The sequence below is a fragment of the Puntigrus tetrazona genome, chromosome 12 (genome assembly GCF_018831695.1).
Source record: "Puntigrus tetrazona isolate hp1 chromosome 12, ASM1883169v1, whole genome shotgun sequence".
In the NCBI taxonomy this organism is placed as follows: domain Eukaryota; kingdom Metazoa; phylum Chordata; class Actinopteri; order Cypriniformes; family Cyprinidae; genus Puntigrus; species Puntigrus tetrazona.
Window position 1 is genome coordinate 9,335,129 of NC_056710.1, and position 21,923 is coordinate 9,357,051.

Consider the following 21,923-nt stretch of genomic DNA (forward strand, 5'->3'; position numbering starts at 1 on the left):
GCTGTGGAACGTCATTTATGAATGTCATTTAATATGTCTGACTGAAAGTTCAGTAAGGACGCAGAAGCCTCTAGACTTTTTTCTCTCTCGTTCTCTCGGGCGCATGGAAATGTCACTCTAAAGTCGCCGTCGTCTTCGTCACGATCGCTCTGATTTGCTGTCGTGGATGGTTTTACCAATACAACCAATACAACTCTGTCAATCATCTGCTGTCCTCGTGAGAACCTGCTCGTCACAAAGAAAACACAAAGAAAGCATTGCAAATTTCGCATTTCGCCTCAAGTAATCGATACTGAATACAAGACTCAATTAATCCCAATGTGCAAACATCCCTTGAGAACATAAACATGTACCGTGCCATAGAAAGATGGGCAGACAGAGGCATAAAGAAATAAAAAGCACTCTGACACTTACTATAAAAAGAAACCTCAGAGGATTCTGCCTAGTCAGAAATGGATGGGAGGGGTAAATCAAATAAATAAATAAATAACAGCCAAGTTGGCACTTGCTCTCCGCAGAAACATCAATTATTCCGGATCCAAATGGAAGCTACACAACTTTCCCATTAAAGGGACAGAGGACAACCGCTGTAACATCTGAGAGGACAGGTTGCAGTTTGCACAGTAATACTGCGATACGAGCCGGGACTGAGCCTCTATCGTTTTGCGCACCGAGCGACGAACAAACGGCTCATAATCGGCCCGATCTGGTGATACTAAAACAGATTCTCATTAAATTCTCAGATGCAGCAGAATACATGATTCAGAAGGATCGGAAATCTGCACATTGAGTTCTCTTCCAAAAAAAAAAGACGTCCACAGACAGGAACCAGGTGGTTTTGAAGTAGATTCCCGTTACAGGTTTTCTACACTTTTTACCATCGGTAATGGCTTTTCAGAAGTTTTCCATTCATGCTCATGTTTCATTATATTAACAGTAGTTATAATAAATAATAAAAATGGCAAATGATAAAAATAACATCAATAAAAATACTACTGCAACTACTATTGATAACACTACAAATAATACTACTAATAAATTACTACTACTACCAATTATAATAAGAGCAAAATATACATAATAATTATATATTTATAACAATATATATATATATATATATATATATATATATTTATATATGATTTATAGTGATTGCACAGATTTCTAGACGATGAAATCATTTAAATCTTAGCAAAACTAGAACGATTTTATGCACTGATTTAGAAATGTTAAAAGATTTTATAAATCTTCCTAAATTTATCCTACTTTAGACATAACCATTTCAAACATTTGCAATCTTTCCATGATCGCGGGAACCTTGCTAACGGCGTTACGAGAACAGCACGACTAGGTTTAGCAGAGCGATACAGGTAGGAGATACAGCGCCTCACCTGATAACGCAGTGGGACTGGAGGATGTGCATGGTGAAGACGAAACGCTCCGCTGTTCTTCAGGATTATAACTCTTCACCACATCAACGGAGCGAGCCGTATAAACACAGTCTGACTGAATTCTCTTTGATGCCTCTCTTGCATAAGTGCGTTCTCTCTCTCTCTCTCTCGCTGTCATTTGGCAACCCTCCCTCTCTTTTTTCCCCTCTGTCCGCTGTCTCTCTAACTCTCTAAATTTCCCCTGACTGTTCTTTACAAATTTTTCGAAGAATCCCTCGTGAGAGATTGTCTCTCTCGCTCTTAATCCCTTCCGTGGTCTGTGATTGGGTGTTGTGATCTCTCTCGCGGGCGGTAATCCAGGGTTAAGAGCCAGAGATGGTGAGATTGGGTGAGCGGTGTGATAAAGCAGGAGAGATGGAGCCTGAGATATGCCAGCGCCCATAAACATGCCAACTGGTTCTGTCACCTCCGGTTATTTTCACCTTTATTTACTCCGTACCTCTGTGGTGTATTTATATCCAGCGAGGTTTCATTCATCCTCTAGTCTACGACAAGGCAAACACAGTACAATTTGTGACAGTGGGTTAATTCAGGGGAATAAAATAAATAAAAAAAAGAGGGAGTTCGGAGGAATAAAGCACCCATCACGCAACGCTGGAGAAGTCTGGGAGCTCAAAACTCCACACTGAATTTTATGCACAGCAATTTTAAAAAGAAATATATTGTACGCACATCTCTTGTAGGCTGCATGTTATGAAAAATTGTTTGACAAATTAAAACTATTCTTTTTTAATACATGTTGAAATGCATTCTGAGAAAAGATAAAGTCAAAACTTTCTTCTAAAATGCTGATTTAGTGTTCAAGAAAGATTTTTCATTGCTATCAGTTGTGCTGTTAAATACTTTTCAAGATTTTTCTGATGAAAAGAAAGTTGTAAATCTGTCACCTTTAATCCATTTAATGGACGAATCCATTTAATGGGGGAAAAAATAATACTGACTTTTGTGTTTGTCCATGTGTTTGCAAAGACATTTTAAAGACATGCCAGGTAAATCCAATTGTAAGGGGATTGAATTAATTATTCCCAGAAAATGAAGTGCTGAAATCAAAGCTTTGCTTTATAAGAATCAGTAGCGGAGAGCAGCGTGATTTGAGTGGCAGGAAGCTGAGAGTCTTAGGATCTGTCAAGCCGCAAAGAGAAGTTTTGGAGTCACTCCACCTTGCGTTTCCTTCCTTCTAAATCCCTCATTGTGTGTTTGCCGTTTCCCTCTCTCTCTCCCTCTCTCTGTCTCTCTTCTCTGTGCTCTCTGCCAGCTTTATGAGAGCTTATTTTAGACCCTGTCTAAATGTGATCTGGCAGCTCCCAGCTAATGTCAGAACAAAAGCCACGTGCACACTTGCAAAATAGCAGAGAAGAAAAGAAGTTGATGGGATGCCGCTAAATGTATGTAAATGTGCTTTCGCACTTTTATGTGTTTGTCTGGGGAGCGCTGGCATGTCTGCTTGAGAGGGTAGATGAGATAAACACTCAGTAAGCCTGTAGCTCACGTGACTGTAGCTGGAGGGATGGTGGCGCTGTTGTCTAAAGCTGTTCCTCCAATGTGAGTCAATGTTTACATTAGTGCCACACTGCATGTCTCTCAGTAGATGAGAACTGCAGGGTTAGTGTTGTGAAGTTTGTATATTGGTGCTGGGACATCAGATGATGCTGCAGGTATTGTGTGAAGAACACAGAGACGTGCAAAGATTAAGTATTAAAGGGGTCATGAAATGCAGTTTTAGATGTTATATATTAATGTTATATTTTGAAGTTTGTCAGGTTCAACATAGTAATTGCTTTTGCTTGCTTGATTATCAATATGGAGAGTTTTAAATGTACCCACCATCTGGACTTCTAATTTTTGCAGTAAAAATCTTTCTGATTTTGCAATAAAATGATTGAATATGCGGCAGACTTTCTCAGAAACCTGTGTTCTACATTTTGGAACCCAAGGTCCTTAAATGTAATAGTAGCCTATTTTTGCAGAATACACAAAATGTATAATGTTAAAGTCCAAAAAAACTATAAAGGAGAGTTCACTCAAAAATAAAAGTTATTAATTAATTATTCATGTCTGAACTAATCAATTTAATCATCACTCTTGTATGTTTTGCTTGGTTATTTCAGATTTCTAATCACCAATTTTGATTTGACTTTTTATATCTTTAAAAAACCCCATAAAAATAAATGACAACAAAATCAAAATTTAAATATATTGAAAAACAACATATTGTAAAAGGAAAGCCATCATGAAACTTTCTGTTTGATAAAGGTGGATTAGACCTTTTCAACGGCTAGACAAACAGCAGGACAATCTTCTCAATTGAGTTTATGCAAATCAAAGAGCTTTTAAAAGTAAATGGTGAAGATCCCGAAACACAATGTCAGCTGGAACAGATTAAAACCAGGTAGAAGCATTAATCTCCTCTGTCCACTGTGGCACAATGACTCAAACAGGCATGTAGTGTTTGCATAAACACAAAAGAGCAACGTGATCATGTCTGGTTCTTCTCCACACATCTTAAGTTTGAAATCAGCCCAGACATTTGTGGAACGCCCAGATACAGTTAGTTTACCACAAACCAAACAATATGCTTGAAGACAGTTTGCTGTAATAATGCCAAACTGCCAACAAGCATCAAATCTAACCTTAATCAAGTAATTCTGTTTGGAAATCGACACCAGATCAACCAATGGCGTGAGTTGGGGGTGGGGCTCAATGTCTTCTTCAAAGGAGGCAAATTAAAGGAGTGTTTAAAACTTATGCTCACTTATTCGGAAAAGAAACATCTGAACCCCTATAGGCTTGAGAAGGTGATTGGGAGGCAGTTAGTAGAAGTGGCGAGGAAGCAAGAGAGCAAGTAATGAAAGTAAGGAAAGAAGAAATCAGCTCGATTAAGAGGAACGGAACCGTGTGATTGCTACTCCGGCTCTTTGATTTAACCCAGAATGCTGTTCTCCGTTATCAGCTAATGTACTGACAGGTGGCCTCGGTGTAATTAAGCTGAAGGGCCCTCGTTTAATCGCTAATTGAGTGAGCATGCTGGGAATCTGACCCCACATTCCTGGGGTCTTGTCCATTATATGCACTCGTGTGCACACACACACACACACACACACGTAAACACAGGTCTGCGGCAAAGATAAAGTTGTGCTGGGGTCTTGATGTATTGCCATGTTTGGTGGTGCCAGTGTTCCTGATGATACTTGTGTAATTAAATGTGCAAACTTATAATTGCACTGAAAACGCTTGAGCAGGCTGAAACACTTTCACCTGCTCTCAAGCATCATTGATTTAATGATGGTTAATCTTGAATAACATTTATAGACTAATTAGAGGATAATGCATTGAGTGGGGTGTAAAATGGTAAAAGGTAAACTTCAAGACACATACCTTCAATCATATATTAGGATATATATATATATATATATATATATATATATATATATATATATATATATATATATATATATATACACATACATAGGGCCCCATGATTTCGGCAATGCACTTCATGAGCATTCTACTCTTTTCTTTTGACAAAAACTATTGTCATACCACATACAAACAGAAACTTAAATGTCTTTACAGGAAGTCCTCAAAATTAATATATATATATATATATATGTGTGTGTGTGTGTGTGTGTGTACACTATGCTGTTATAGTACTAACATTTTGTGGTAGTGCTGTAAACACAAAAACCTGCTACATAAGCTAATTAAACATAAGATTAGTTAATCTCACTACCTAGCTGACTAGCTGACTACTAATGTGACACAGCAACAACATACCTAACCCTCACAAATCACTAAGTATCTGTGGTCAGCAAAACGAAAAAGCAACAATAGACGTGCTAAATAAAGAAAACCCTGAAGGACAGATCACGCATTAGACATTTCACACACACTGAGACTGAAAGGTGTTTTGCTAACTGGAAAAAACGCAACTATTGCCTCTAAGACAAACTATTTTAGAACGTGAGGGGGCAGTCTGAGCTGTCCTGCTAAAACCAACAGCCTACACATGTGTGTGTGTGTGTCTGTTTGCGTGTTAGGTTTGAGAGTGTGCTGATTTTGGACAGTAACAGGCATTCTCTAAGGCTTTAGTGAACTTTTCTGTCAGCTCCATACCTTATATAAACTGTGTGTGTATAGTAGATGTTGAGGTAAAGGCCGGTCTCTAAGCGTCTGCCTTCAGACTTTAAAGCACGGCGTAGAGCCAGAACCACACTCACTGTGAGATGTACACACACACAAATGGAGCCAGTTACTGGGAAAACTGAATTATGTAGGAGACTGTGTGCATTGACCAGAAAAATTGAGTTTCCCGAAGCGCCACTATGTGAAATAAAATTCGATAAACACATAGACACAGAAGCAAGGAGTACGGGTTATGAGCAATATGACTAATGTTGTAGCTAATGAGTTCACGAAAAGAGTCTGAAGTCTCTTGCGAGATCAGTTCTTAACAGGCTCACCGTTTCTCTTCTCCCTCTGATTGGTTTGGGTCTTGCTCCTTGGGCATGTGTTCCATTCACCTTATTTCCATCCAGCAGCCAATCATGTGAGACTGAGGCGGGCCCCACCTTCGAATGCACGCCTGTCATTCGCGGGTTGTGATGAGTCAGATAGTCATCGGATGGCTCTGCGGAGCGACGCTCGCAAACCAAGTCCGCCTCACTCTCCAACTCAGACGCCCAGTGATAATGCAGCGATATGTGATGAGGTCTGGGGAAAAAAGAAGAAGAGCAAATCAAAATTAGCATGTGCTCTAATCAATGCAGAATGCTGTAAGAACATACAGTGATGAAAAAGATTCTGAGATCAAACAGTAAGTGTTGCTGTCGTCCGCAAATTTATGAGCAGGGTAGCATTTCCTGGAGAAATGCAAAAAGTTTTGTGAACTAACACAAAGATTCAGGGTGAGCACAAAACTTTTGAGAGCAAATGCCAAGTTTTCTGGAGGAGTGCAAAACAAAAATGTTCTCTGGGAGGTAAAAGCTATGAGATAATTCATATTTTTATGAATGCTCAATAATTCAATAAACGTATTATCAATAAATGTTGTGTTTAATTTTAATTAATATATTTGTTTTGATCTTCATAGAATTTTTTACCATAAAGGCCACAAAAATTTTACAAATAAAAGTAATCATATCATTGTATTAATTCCTCCAATCTCATATTTTTATGGGGTGCAATACAAAATATTAACTTTTTATTTATTTATATTTATGTTTAGGTTATTTATAATTTACTCATGTATTTAGCTTTATAACAGTTTTAACATTAAAGTCATTAAAATCTAAAAAGTCTAATCATTTAAGAATAAAAGAAACCTTATATTAATGTATTAATATATCAAAATATTAACAATAATTTCATGCTCAAATAATGGCATGACCCTCACAAACATTGGTATTCAGTCAACATACTTTTATTTATAATTTTTTGAGTAATTAAATAATTTTTTTCTGCAAAAAGTAATCAATTAATTAAAAATAAATAAATAAATTAGTGCTGTCAAATGATTAATTGCAATTAATCATCCAAATAAAAAAAAAAGTTTTTATTTATATAATATAGTGTATTGTGTATATTTATAATGTATATATAAATACATATAAAGTATATATTTCTGAAAATATTTCTACTATTAAAATAATTTATTCATATAATTTATATTACAAATGAATATATTTAAAATATAAACTTAATTTTCTTATATATATATATATATATATATATATATATATATATATATATATATAGTTTTACACATATCTACTATGTAAACAAAAATGTTTATTTTGGATGCAAAAATAAAAAATACTCCAGTTTAAAATAAACTCTAGTCTATATTCACAAAAAATACTCCAGTTTAATAACTCTAGTCTATATTCTACACTGAATCTCTCCTCTTTAGCTCCCACGAGCTCTCCGGAGCATCGAGCACACTTTCCAGGAAACAAGTCAGATTAGGAGGTCCGTAATCCCAACTCTCCCTTTACAACATACTCTGTGCAATCCCAGGAGCTCACGTGCACCACTAGGCACCACTTCACTTCTTTGGCAGAGACAATGCGTCTTAAAACCTGTGTAGATCACAAGCCCTCGACTGCCTCGCTAATCTGGATTAGGTGGTAGGATATTGAGAAAATGACTATTGCGGTTCCGTTCAACGGGCTATGCTTTCTGATCAGCTGGACCACTTAAAGTCGCTTGATGTGAACGTGCCATCGCTTACAGTATTTTAACTTGCATTTTGACTTAATTTATTCATGCAGACTGTACTGAAATTTACACACAAGTCCAAACAGATGAGATTAGACATAGGAAGACAACATGTACAAGCAAATTAGGGATTTGGCAACACAGCAAATCGGCATTCGAACTTACTCCCTGTTTTGATGTCGCAGTTCAGTAAGGTCAGACTACGAGTCCAAAAAAAGGCCCTGATCCAGGATTCTTTTTATATCTGATATATTCTGAAAAAATAATAGTTTTGATGGTAGTTTTGATGTCGTGAGTGCATCTGAAAAAAGCAAAGGGCAGAGCCTGAGCATCTGCAGGAAAACAGCAAGACCTGAATATTGGTTGATATGAGATGCTTTACACAAAGGACTTAAACTAGCTCGTGAGAACACAATTTAACTCAGTTTTCCCTGTCAGGTGCTCTGACAGATACGTGTGCTAACAGATACAATGTGCTGTTTGAGACGTGTTTTCCTCGGTGCATAATTAAAGATTCACAGGTATATTCTCAGAGTCACATGAGTATTTCCATTTTGCATAAAGGCTTGTTCTGACAGCAACCAAGTCTAAGCTAAGTGCAAACATAAGGGATCACAATAATTTTGACTAAAATATACATTTCATATTAGTGCAGTAAATCGATTATATTGTGATTAATCGCATCCATAATAAAAGTTTTTTTAAATAATATGAGTGTGTACTGTACTGTATTTATTATATTTAAATACACATACTGTATATATTCAGAAAATATTTACATATAAAATATAAAAAATATATACATTGATATATTTATATTAGTACATTGTATATATATATATATATATATATATATATATATATATATATATATATATATATATTTATATATATATGATAAAATATATATTTAATTGTCCTTTAAAAACAAAAATAATCCAATTGCAAGCAGCAAAACCATTTAATTTGCATAGAATGCCATGAACATGTTGCATCTAAAAAAGTCGGCAGAAAACACTGATATGTATATTGTTATAATGTCATCAGCCTAAAAATACATATGGTTTTTGGCCCAGCCCTAATTCTTTCTACAAGTTGTCTGGCCTCAGCTACAAACGCGCCTTAAGTGAAAACTGATATATCGAGGCAAATTCTCAAAGCGATCCGCTGACAGATGTGCATGGGTAAGTGTATATCGATGTTTCTTTTGTATCTATTATGCTCACAGTTACTAAGCGCACTCCCTAAACGCAAACCGACGTAGAACATGCCGTACGGCCCTCTGAATCCATCTATGAATGGGTGGCTCCGGACCAGAGAGGGGAATTAGATCGTTTTATTGTGTGTGAAGAGAAAGAAAAGGATCTGGCGGCTTAAGCTCAAAGCTTGAGAAAGCACGATCACAGAACCGAGTGCTGCGGGACTCCATGATACTCGTATACTGAAACGCTCGCATACCGAACGGCCCATAATCTGACTGCGGAGGTGCTCGGTGATTCAAGCGCATGGCTAGTGTGTGACGCAACCCTTTGACAATGAAGCCAAGAGGACATTTGTTCTGCATTAGTTAATGCTCAGCTGGCCTATCATCTTTCATCGGGTTCGCCTGTTCGCATATTCGCCGGCCTAACAGGCCTTTTCATCTGCTTGTCCGGCTGATGTGTGTTCCTGTCGAATGCGTGTGTGTGTGTAAAAATGTTTTTAAGCAGGTTATTACCAAAACATGTGTGACGCTCGGTGGGACTGCTGCAACTAATCACAATAATTAGTCTCTTATGATTAACAAAGGATTTGAGAGGATTATGAGTTATGAGAGAGTAGCTCATGACAAAGTGCTTTATATGGTGCCTGCTGATTGGTGAGATTGGTGAAAATGTTAAGTTTTGCATTTATGTATAATATTTTAAACCCTAATTTTATTAAATGTGTGACTTTTTATTGTTTACAGCAAAAATGTTTTGAAAAATTGTCAGGCTGCACTCTTTATGCAATTAATGCGGATGTGTACCGGGGCTGTCATGGTCTTAAAACATAAAAACGCTAAATTAAGTAAACATGAAATGAACACAATATCAAGTCTTAATATCAAGTTTTAAAGTGTTACTTATTTGATCAACATTTATTTACATTGTACAGTATAGCCTTTTCAGAAAGTGATTACTAAAAATTTATTTGACTCTAAATTTGTGCATTTAGATGACAATTTATTCACTGCGAGGGAGCAGGTTTTGTTCTATTTTTTTCTTCCGTATGGTGGCCCAGCAGTGCGCAGCAGATTAGCGCAACACAACAAACAACGCAAAGACATAAGCGAAACACAATGAAAACTGCAGCGCAGCAAGATTAGCTCAATGCAACGGAAACGAGCTGCAACAAAAGAAAAACACAAAATGAACAAGACACAACACAACGCAATTAGCACAACACAATAAATACCATTATTTTTTTCATTAACACAACCAAAACGAGCCGCAACAAAATGAGCACAATGTTGTGTATTTGTTTTTTTTGTTGTGTTGCAGCAATACTAGTGTGTTGTGGAGATTTTATTGCGTTGTGCAACACCAATACAGTCTCGCGGCCAATTCGTACATATTTTCGAGGTGGCTAATTCTGTTGTATGATTTGTCTAAAACCCCAGTGATGGGAGGTTTAGAGGGGCGGTTAGGTGTAGGAGATTTAAAATGCCTATTATTTAACAAAAGCCATATTCATTTGTATGAATTCGAGTGCGGCCATACGAATTTGTACCCTCCCAAAATATTTACGAATTGCGGCGAGATTGGGCTGGCGCTACAGTAGTGGAGCGGTTATGAGAAACGATTACTGTCTGAACTGGACTTGGGGGAAAGAGCAGCCTAAACGCTCTTCTAAATATCTTATTTTGTGTTCTACCAAAAAAAGGCAGTCATAAGGTTATCAACAACCATGACGTAGAATCACTGTATTTTTGTGTCAACTGCAAAGCCCCTTAAACACCTTTTAAGGCTAAAATGTACGGTGATCATCTTGTCGCTGCCCAGGCCTGTATACTGTAGGAGGTCTACCTTTCGCTCCTGTTCAGTCAAGGTCAAAGTCATAAAGCCCCACACAATCAAACATACGGGATCTATAAATGTAGCTTTACAAGGCAGGGTTCCTGTTAAACATGCAACAGAGCGAGAACAGGGACAGGAGGGAGATCAGGAGAAGGAGAAAGAGAAAGAGAGAAAGAACACAGCAGATTAAGTTTAATTCCGCATTGGGCCATAAACAGGTAAAAAAGGAGAGGTGGTGTTTGTTAATGATGACTGTTTGTTTTAGTGTGTGTGTGTGTGTGTGTGACTGTTGTAAAAAGTGCAAAGGGAGCCAAAAATGCACAAAGGCCACATAAATTTTAAAGTGGAGCATTGCAGGTATCTTTGACACTGCACCTGTGTACGTGAGGGAGCGGGTACGCAGTGTGTGTGAAGGGGCAATGCTTGACATATATGTTGACACAGTGCATACATTGGATATGAAAACTGCAGCAGGTGCAGCTGAGTAAGGTTTTCGGCCTCATTTTTCTTGCTGTAAGTTTGTCGCTGTTTTCTGCATTCTGAAACGCCGCACTAAAACTTTTTAATTGGCAAGAAGAAAGTGGACTCTCTTTCTCTCTTCCTCTGTTTTCCTACTTTCTTCTTGCCCTTAATTCAATGCTTTAAAATGCTGGTTTGAAAGCAGGATGAAAAAGAATAATTAGATAGTATGTTGCAGAGCGAAACAGCCTCTGTTAATTAGCCAATCTCTCTCACTCTTTCTCTCTTTTTTTATTAAGAATAGAAGGCTCCATCCAGCCTTCCTAATATTTTTACAATTGCAATTATATTTACATAATTTCAACCACAGTACAGTTCAATTACACAAATAAGTTATAAGATGGTTAAAAGTTAGGCATTTTCGTCTAGAGGGATTTAACAGGTTGGTCATTATACTTATGAACAGCTAATGACAGAGCTCTGATGATCCGGGAGATAAAGATTCTGGACTGTGATTCGATATGATCTCAGTGAAGGCCACGTTGTGCAGATGCCATTATGCCAGTCAGAGGGCACCATACTTTAATGAATGTTTCACAAAGAAGCCAAAGTAAGAAGAAATCCTTATATAACCAGTCAACTCGCCGCCTTTGAAAAAAAAAGCTTTTTGTATGTCAAAGGGACTGACAGATTCAAGTTTGCTTGATTGCCGATCTCAACCTAACTAAAAGATCTAATGCACCAATCACACATATGCTTGCTGAGTAGCACCTTGACGTTAAAATGAAACTGAATAAACGCATTCCTTGTGATTGTGTGCCTGAAATAAAACTAGACCTGGGCACAGTCTCTAAAAGCAGAGATAGTGGCAGGTTTAGGTCACAAACAGGCATTGAAGCCAACTGTAATTAAAATGTTCCAGATAAACGTATACTAGTCAAATACTAGTACAAAAAAATATATATATTTTTTTTTGGTTCATTTGGAACTTGGCGAGTGTTAATATTGGACCCTGCCTCACTCATCCTCCTTCCCAGCGATTGCTGTTTACATTAGGTGGAGTGGGCTGATAAAGTTGTGTGATTGATAGCTTGTTAAACTGCCTCTGTAAGTCACCACATGCCTTATTATTGTCTCTCGGTAGTTGACCTTTTAGTAGTTGTTACTACTACATGTCAGGTTTACAAAGAGTGGATGAGATATGGTTCAGAAAAGGACAGAAGAGAGAAGTTGAAAGAGAAGAGTGGTCAACCAGTTTAGGAATGTTAGCCAATGGAGAGTAACAATGCTGGTCCATATGATACACTGCAACTGAATGATGCATTCACAAAATTCATACAAATATACTCTCTCTCTCTCTCTCTCTCTCTCTCTCTCTCTCTCTCTCATTACTTGTCAGTAATGTCAAAAAGTCAACTTTAGTCAATTTTAGTCCTTCAGGAAGGTAGATATATAACCATCTACAATTGTCATCTGAACCTGTAAAATATTTCCTGATGGACAGGGCTGGAACTTATTTTGCCAAAACGCAGCTTCTATCTAACACTGTGCTTTTACAACATTAATCACCCTAGACATTTATTGCCTTTGAATAATTGCCATCTTATCTGAGGAGAAATTTAGCTTGTGTCTGTTTAGCATCTTCTCTAGCTCAAGAATAAGGAAAATTAATGAGGTGGATCTTCTCAAATGCAAGAGGGAGACTATGCAGCCAGACGACTGTTATCTTGCATAAGGTCAGTCTGACAAAGTCACTTCCCTTAGGCACAGACGGATGTTTAGGGGGAAACAAAAAGGGGAAAGGAAGGGCATTGTGGGAAACTGACCCAACCTCCCCAACACACACAAACACTCCCCTTCAAAGAGCGCACGGCCTCCTCCCTCATTCCACCATGCCTTTGGCAAAGACGGGTCAAGACGCTGCCAAGAATGTGACTGTATTTGAAAAACAAATTAGAGGCTTTACCCTTCCCGATTTCGCTGTGTCTAAGGTGGATCAATCCAAAAAAACAAAACTTTGATGTTCTCAAAAGGTGGTTAAAAAGAAGATTCTGCGAATTGAGCTCTCTGTGGGTTTGCCGGCTTTGTGCATAGCTAAATCATGCTCCATTAATCTTTCACAAGGCCAGTCAGTCAGGCATAAAAAAACCTGAGATTTACTTTAAGATGGATGCTTCAGCATTTATTTTTTATTACGGCATACCAATAGGAATTGCTTGAGCCTAGCAACTTATCAAGTGATCCCACTGCAGTCAGATGCATGTTCAGTGTCAGGGAGGAGGCTGTGAACTTCCCCTTAGATCATGGCAGATGGCGCACTGCTCTTCCTCTGAGGCAACGTAAAGCCAAACAGACCGAATGCACAGCTTTCCATCTAATGAGTGACTTTTTAGGGCTGTCAAAATTAAACACATGTGATTAATTAAATATATTTAAAATGCTTATTCAATTTGACAATGTAAGTGTTTCATTCTGTGTTAATGCTAAAAAATGATGAGAACATTCAGAGCTGATTAAACATGATTGGAGCCACATAGGGTGTCTCATACATATACATACAAGTACATTAAAAAATTATGATATCTGTCACTATTTAAAAAGTTGTTCCAAACCTGTCAGACAGTTTCATTTGTAGAACACAAAAAGGGATTCTGGCCACTTTTTCAATGTAATGAAAATGAATTAGGGCTTCACTGAGGCCCCAAAAACACCACAAATATGATAATGATGTCATTATGATGTCATTATTGATTGAAAATTGGCCCTAACTCTCATTGGCATGTTCATTATACACAATATTAAAATCATAAATGACTCTTTTAAACCCAATCTTTCAACGAATTGGTTGATCCAGCTTACAAACTGATATATACAAAAATGTTTGAGTGAAACAATTATCTTTAAAAAAAATAACCTTAAAATCAATATATATAGTACATAAATCAAATACATTAGTTTTACCGGCCTTTTAATGTTTTCTTAGAAGCAACCAAAATTGGTGTATGTCCAAAAACAGCAAAATTAAACTAAAATGTAAACAATTATTAAACCAAAATGAGTCATACAGGTTTTAAAAGAATTTGGGGGCAACTATACCTTTAATTCAAATTAAGGGACATTACATGTGTAAGGATTACTTAATTATGGAAACACTTCAGTTACTTTACTTTAAAAGCACTGATGGATATGTTTACACTATGTGCCTTTCAGACAAATTACCAATGCTAATAATTAACCTAATACTTATTAGTTTTCTTTCCTTAAGAATAGCTATATAACTATCAAAAACCACTACATTAAATGTGATTAAATATTTGACTCAACTAACAACCCTACTGCTTACACAACTTTAAGCAGGAGATACTCAAACGTAGAGAGAGAGAGAAATGGAACGAAGCCAGAGGCCAGGGAGACAGGTGGGGTCAAAGGTCACCACTGTGTTTGGACAGGAGCCCAGATCTATCTTCTTTCCTGCTTACCTGTTTGTGTGTACTTCATCACGTCACCAGGGTCTGTGCCTGGGACAGCAGTACAGGACTGAGATACCACGCGATAAACCTGCCGTCTGTGGAGCGCGCGATATCACGAGCCTAATAACAGAGCCTAAATGCTCCAGCACACTTCCGAGCAAACACAGCAGGTGAGGTTTGGCAGTCAATCAGATAAACAGGTATAGTATTTTTATGAATGGAGCAGAAGCCAAGCCAAGTGGAAACAAAGGGAATTCCGATGCGTGTGTGTATTGGCAGAGGCTGGGACAGCCCTGTGGCTCAGCGACACCCGGTAGGTTGTGCTGGGAATTAAAGCAGATTGAGAGGTGTGGTATCTTGGCCAAAGGCCCTTCGGTCTGCACATGCGCTGCCAGAGCATTCACCGGTCTGGGCAATCTCAGCTGCAGGCACTGCCTATCACTAGCTCTCTTTCACACTCTATTACTTTCCCTCACAGAGTCTCAGAAGCTGGACATATACACAACAGCAGAGCAGGAAAAACCAGACATGACAGCAAGTCTCACTGACTTTAAACCCCCCTTGGGCTGTTTGTGTAAAGGAACCATTCACCTAAAAATGAAAATTCTGTCAGCGCTCACTCACCCTCATGTTGTTTCAACCCCGTATTACTTTCTTTCCCCCATGAAAACCAAAAGACAGTGTTTGATGTTTGAGGTACCTTGTTCATGTGACTCATTTTGGCTCAAAATGGCCTGGAATGTATTGTAATGTTGTATGAGTAAAATACTGAAAATATTCCCCTCTGTTTAAGTTCTCAAAAGTCCTGTTTTTCAAATTTACACGATAATCAACGCTTCAATAGAGGAGAAGTTGGAAGTATGGATTAGGAGCTTACGGTATGGGTTAGATATGGTTTGTAATTTAATTTTTAAGCATTTAATTATCATCTGTTAAATATTTATCTGTCGTATGCACGTTCACGACAGAGTGGCGAACACAAAAGCGAGATTTGAAAGGAAAATATCATAGGCATATTCTCACTGAAGCTTATACTCTACAACTTCGTCATAAACTGGAACGCCATATTCTCACGAACATGTGTAGGACAGTTAACTAAAGCTAGAGATGACTGATTTTAAAGTTTTAAATATGGATATTATTCTTACACAAATGCATAATTTTTATGTTTTTAATTTGCTCACTGGCATTATAAAGCTTAATATAATTCAGATTCTAAAAGAGGAAAGCCGTATAAAGTAAATCACAGGGTAATTAAAATTTTTGGGTGAACGATACCTTTAACAGATTTCTGCAATTCACATTAGCCAACGAATTATAATTGATTTGCTACTGAATCACTACTTAAGAGCAATCAATAAAACATTTTTAGAGCAGAGGAACTAGAAAAATGTAAATGATGTACAAGCTCTTATGAAAGGAAAAGTTCAGCCAAAACTAAGTTTAGTCATTTACTCACCCTCAAGTTATTTCCAAACATGAACTTTCTTTCTTCTGAGAAACTTGTATACCAGTTTTAATAGTTTTGCATGGTATGTATTGTTTTTTTGTGTGTTTTACGGAATGTTTGGAATTGCAGAAGGGCAAGAAAATGATGACAGAATTGCTTTCCCAGCACTCTTTCCAGGTTTTCTACGACTGCTTTCACCATGCACGTGAAATGACATAACAAAACACAATATCAGACGCACTTTCAAGCTGAATAAAGTCATGCAAGATGTAACAGTGTTAAAGGTGATCTGAGGAACATCTATCATTTCTCACGACTCCACCACACAGCTCGCCTGTCACTCTGAGAGAAAACGTATGTGTTTACTACTGGCAGCGGCATTTGCGTCCTGTAAGTTCTCATAAAATACAGAACAACATGTCCAGTTGTTGCTGCGCACACACACACACGCTGTACAAATCCAAGCATCAGCATGGCATAAAACACACCAGCTGTCGGCCAAATGCATAAACACCAGAGCAAATAAACCCAGAGAAATAAATAAGGCCACATTTTTTAAAAACAAAAAACTACACAGCGTAGACCAGCATGCTGATTGTGGCGTGAACGACCTGTAAATGCTTCTCGTGGGGCGAACCGCCCCTTAAAGCAGCCACACGCTGCTCTCCTCCTGCATCACGCCCCAACATCACCTCACCTGTCACCTCCACCCATCACCTCCTCATCTCAGTCACCTCCGTAATGAGCTATAAATGTAGGGCGCTGTGGCAAACAGAGGGCCAAGGGAGCTCGCACGCACCCCTGAGACTAAAGGTGCTGGCGGGTGGGTGAGCGGGGGCCCTCTCCCGGATGTTGTGCAGCCTTGAAAGCCGAGAAGGTGGCGGCGCTCACCAGGATGATGGCGCCTGTGGGAGAGGGGTGATTTTTTTGGCCCTGTGCCGGAGTCGGGACCCATCCTCCCACGCTTGTGTGGTCCTGGATCGTATTAGCACCCCTAGTACACTTGCATATTGTACCTTCAAAATCCATAATACGCATATGTAGAAGCTGGCTGGAAATTCCCGTAACGTGGCCTTAAACATGCACATGCTTGATGCATTCCACATCTCGAGGCAAAAACAACCTCACACCCCATCAAAAATCAGGGCACCGTCACACATGTCGCAGCACATGCTTTTGTCTGGACTGTTTGCTTCTGTTTTATGTACAGAATAAAATAGTTGGTTCAGTTTGTCATACGAGTTCGTCTTGTTCATAAAAAGCAAAAAAAAAAAAAATAGGCAGAGGACCTGACAGTGTAGAAGTAGCTAATGGCAAACACAATGAAAAGGACATAGGAACGTTGCTGAAATTCTATAATTGAAACTATTATTATTTGAATTATGAAGGAAGAAAAGGAAATGAAAAACTGCTTACATTCTTTAATTTCATATTTTAGAATTTAAAAAAATGTCTAAACGAGATAAAAACAACCCACGAATAAGACGCACAAATTTGCATCCAAATTTATAAAAATTCTTCCCTATTATTTAGTCTGTGAATAACAGTGCATATAATACACCAATACAGAGAACATACTAGGTTATCAATAAAAAAAAAGTTCTTCATTTGTTTCAGAACATACTCAGCACGCAGCATCTTGATGTAATAATGTGACCTGCACAAAGTACAGTTCATGATTGGTTTGATATAATCGGTTAAACTTTATGGTTTAATCTAAATAGATCTAAACAGAGTGTTGAAAAAAATATTCTAATTATTATTTTTATGCATCTGGCAGACACTTTCATTTAAAGCAACATACAGTGCATTCAAAATTTTTGCAGTTCAGTATATATATATATATATATATATATATATATATATATATATATATATATATATTGAATTATGCACACACACGTCATATACATGCACACACACACACACACACACACACACACACACACACACACACACACACACACACACACATATACATTTATAAAACCCTGTCAACACTGGTTTGCTGTACCCTTATCACACAGATAACCGTGCTGAGATGACATACATGTTTAAATTAATTGCAATAACATTTTAATTTCACATATGAAGAAGTCAAACGTGATGTGATGACTGGATCACATATTAATATCATCACACACATTTATCATTCTTTCCTTTTCATTTTACCCACGAAGATATTAATCCAACAAATTAATTATGAAAATGGACCAGGCACTGTGAAGAATATTGTATACGCGCACACGCACACGCACACACACACACACAATCCTGTCAAACCTCTCAGTGGATGCATGTGAGAAAAAAAGTGAGAAAATTGTGAACGATCAGGATAAAAACAAGTATGTATGAAAAACACAAAATCACATAATCTTCTCAGAGTAAACTAGCGCCAGTTTAAAAAGAGCTAAAAATGACGCAACAGGCTCAGATATGTGAAGCAGATAATGCAGGAAAAGAGAGAAGTAAATACATGTGGAGGAGGGGAGCCAGGAGATGGAGGGCTTGTGGCAAATTGCCCCAAGGTTTGAAATGAAACAGTTACTTAATAATTTTTCTGCTTTCCTCACTTTTCTGCATTCACATCATGTCCTTTCACAAAGCCAAGGCCTTACTCCGCACAACATTAAGGAGAGAAGAAGCGAGATGAAAAACTAGGTGCCTGACAACTTTTAGCAGGGAATTCATCATGTTTTCCTGTATACATCCAAGTCTGTAAGCAAAGCATCTGTATATGTCTGTGTATCTTAATCGGATTGTTTGTACATATATGTTTGCTTTTTGGGAATGCGTAGCTGAGCTGTTTTTAATAAATGTGCATGCATAAGACTAAGTCTCTGAGGATAACTCTGTCTATTTATTTTCAGGTAAACACTGTGCTTCCTGTGCCTGTGGATTGTGGGTAATGGGGTTCTACCTCCTTCTCTCTCAGACATACATTATGCATCGCATCTTCACCAAATCCACAGTGCTGTAGGTATGGCCCCTGAGGGCCCATCGAACACCGTGACCTAAAGCACAAACGGTCCCTTTCTTATACTATAATACTGCATTTCTTAGTCTTTTATGGTGCGGTGGCGTACAGAGGAAATGGACTCCAATTCCCAGAGCACTTGCGGTGGGACTTCTTGCACATGCTCCATGCGTTTGGCAGCTCGGGATCCATGTGCAGCCGTAATGAGAAGTGCCGGCCCCCGGCACTTAATCAACAGGACAGCAGTTCAACGTGGCCCACTAACATAGCATGAGACGGGTCAATCCCTCCTTCACACTGAGTCCTCAAGAGAGTCAGGAAACATTATGGTGCATAAACATTGATCATAACCACACACAGGGGACGACCGGAGATATGAGGGAGGGAGAGAGAAAACCAGAGGAAGAGGGTGAAAGGAGGATGAGGCCTCCTCTTTCCTTCTTCTTAACAGCTTTTTAACAGAATCTGCCAGACTGGAACGTTCAGTCTATGTCTGCAATCAATAAGTGGCATCTAATTTCTATGTAATATCTAAATACCTTGAATACAAAAAAACCCCCAACAACAACATTATAAATGAATTGCTTGAATGAATGATTCAACGCGTCACTCATTAATCAATAAGGGACTTGGTTTAAATATTTAAATAAATTCTAAACCAGTATCTTTGTGATCTCTCTATAATAAAAAAGCTACTTTAGTCATAGTTAATTACTCCTCTCAGATCCTCATTCATGTTTAGTCTTCACAAACATATAATAACAGCTTACTCTGCATGACCATATTTTAGACGCCTTAAGGGTATGCTTGAATTCAAAATGTATTTTTCTTAGCTCACATTGCTAATTTATTGGTGAACAATTCCCTCCAACTGTCAGTGTTCATTTCTGAATGAAATGCCTACTTTCCTACGTCCAATTAATTAACAGTAGAAAAAACAAACCACGCCCTCTATTTTCCTCATCCAATATTCTTTCAGAAGTACATAACAATACAGAAGTAAAATCGATCGCAAAAGACTTACCCAATTCCTAAATTTAACAACTACCAGAATAACTATTAATGAGCAGCAAATTAGGAGTTAACTGAAGCAAAATCGTTAAAATCGAATTCAGAAAAGCTAATTTAACCTACAATTTTAAGTCAAAAGTTAATTTGACTTCTTTACTACTGGGTGGACAAATCGCCCTTGGTGGCATAAGTGGTTCTGCATCAGAATGTGTCCACTCCATCCCGACCATATGGAATCTAAGAGTCTCTGAGAGAACAGATGGTCCACTGGAGAAAAAAAAAAAAAAAAAAAAAAAAAACTACTACACTAGCAGTAGAGGCCTAGTGCACACACACAAAAAACACACATGGCTGGCAGTTGCTGGCTGCTATAAGCATACATTACACATGATCTTTGTACTCGGGTATCCAGGCCAAACGCAGGTAGAGGTGAAACGACTGAAGTGAGGTACAGAGTCTGGCATATAATGACACAGAAGGTGATGATAGCTAATGCAGATAGTATTCAATTTCTCAGGTCTTTCTTCCCTGTGAAGCAGATATGATTGGATTTGCAGTCGGGACCAGATTAAACACCCAGGTACGCTTCATTTTTCCGTGATCGGCTCGTCTCGCGCACAGCTGAGTGTGAAAAACAGCAGAGCTTTCTTTTAAAGCACACAAATCGTTCGCTCAGAGAAGTATATATTGGTTTCAAGTGGCTGAATTTAACTGTACTTGTTAAACAGAAATAAAAATATCGAGTCAGGATAAACAATAATCCTCGACCGGGTGGGAAAATAAAACTAAACGCATAGAATGCAATGCGACTTGTGGCTTGAGGTAGATATAGTGTTAACATCCAACAGGGAATGTGTAGAGATGTAGAGATGGTTCTCATTTTCCAGACATCAGGTACATTCTTTTTTTTTTTTTTTTCCTGTAGAGTGCTGCAGTGTATTCTGGGCATGATTCGAACGCCGCTGGCAGAAACCGTGTCTAAAGATGACGAGGATGAAACCGACACTTCGGGTTGCGGGAGAAAGACGCCACTGTTCTGTGCATTAGAGGTGGGGAAAGTGAGAGAAAGAGAGCGAGAGGGAAACAGGTTACAGTGTTACACAGCTACAGTGGTGCTCGCGCCCTGACATACATACTGATTCAATAACGCTCAGGTTTCCTCACAGAGCTGTCGTCTGTAATCTCCTGTAACGCTATACAGTAGCTGATCTTTGAACGCGAGATTGTTTTACTGAATTCGGTTCAATGAACTTTATAAACAATAACTTTAAACGTGACCAGCTTAAATGCACAAATGCGTAAAAACTGGAATCATTCGGATATGAGTCAGCATGTATTCGCGCATGATTCATTTAAATCGTGGCATGAAAATTGTGCAGAACTCATCATAGCGCGCGATTTCCATAAAAACACGTTCATTTCCGTACACCAAAAACAACAAGATCTCTATGGACTTTCCTTTTAATCACTAAAGCTCTAAAACCGACCGCAAATTCTGCCTGAAACGCCCAGTTTTCATTATTCAATCAGTGCCCAGCGGATACAATCAACTGTTCCATCCATTTATTTCACACAGAGAATTATAAACCGACTGTTGACAGTCTCCAACATAATTAGTATTTCAATAAGTACACTTTATTTTTCACACCTTGCTGCAGTAACAGCTCAGATGCCACAGGAATGAATAGAAAAGGGGATGGTGAAAGATAAAGAAAGAGACAAAAAGGAAGACTAGAAGGTATAGAGGAAAGAGGTGCTGGAAGATTGCATTACTTCAAGGGCTTTCTGTTACAAAAAGGCCTCAATTAACAAACACACAAAGAACACCTGTGGCCGCACACCTGCAAGTGA

At 38.2% G+C, this 21,923-nt stretch overlaps 1 protein-coding gene across 4 annotated transcripts in view; it reads right to left on the bottom strand.

Moving 5' to 3' along the window:
- thrab (thyroid hormone receptor alpha b) overlaps positions 1-21,923 on the bottom strand; it is a 628,197-nt gene that overhangs the window by 23,476 nt on the left and 582,798 nt on the right. For 3 of the 4 annotated variants that reach the window (XM_043253352.1, XM_043253351.1, XM_043253353.1), the window contains one exon: positions 5,912-6,161. In XM_043253352.1, the coding sequence (XP_043109287.1) occupies positions 5,912-5,967 (56 nt within the window). In that variant the 5' untranslated portion in view covers positions 5,968-6,161. Of the gene's footprint in view, positions 1-1,391; positions 1,970-5,911; positions 6,162-21,923 lie in introns of those variants that run through there. The other variant, XM_043253354.1, reaches the window with a different exon arrangement.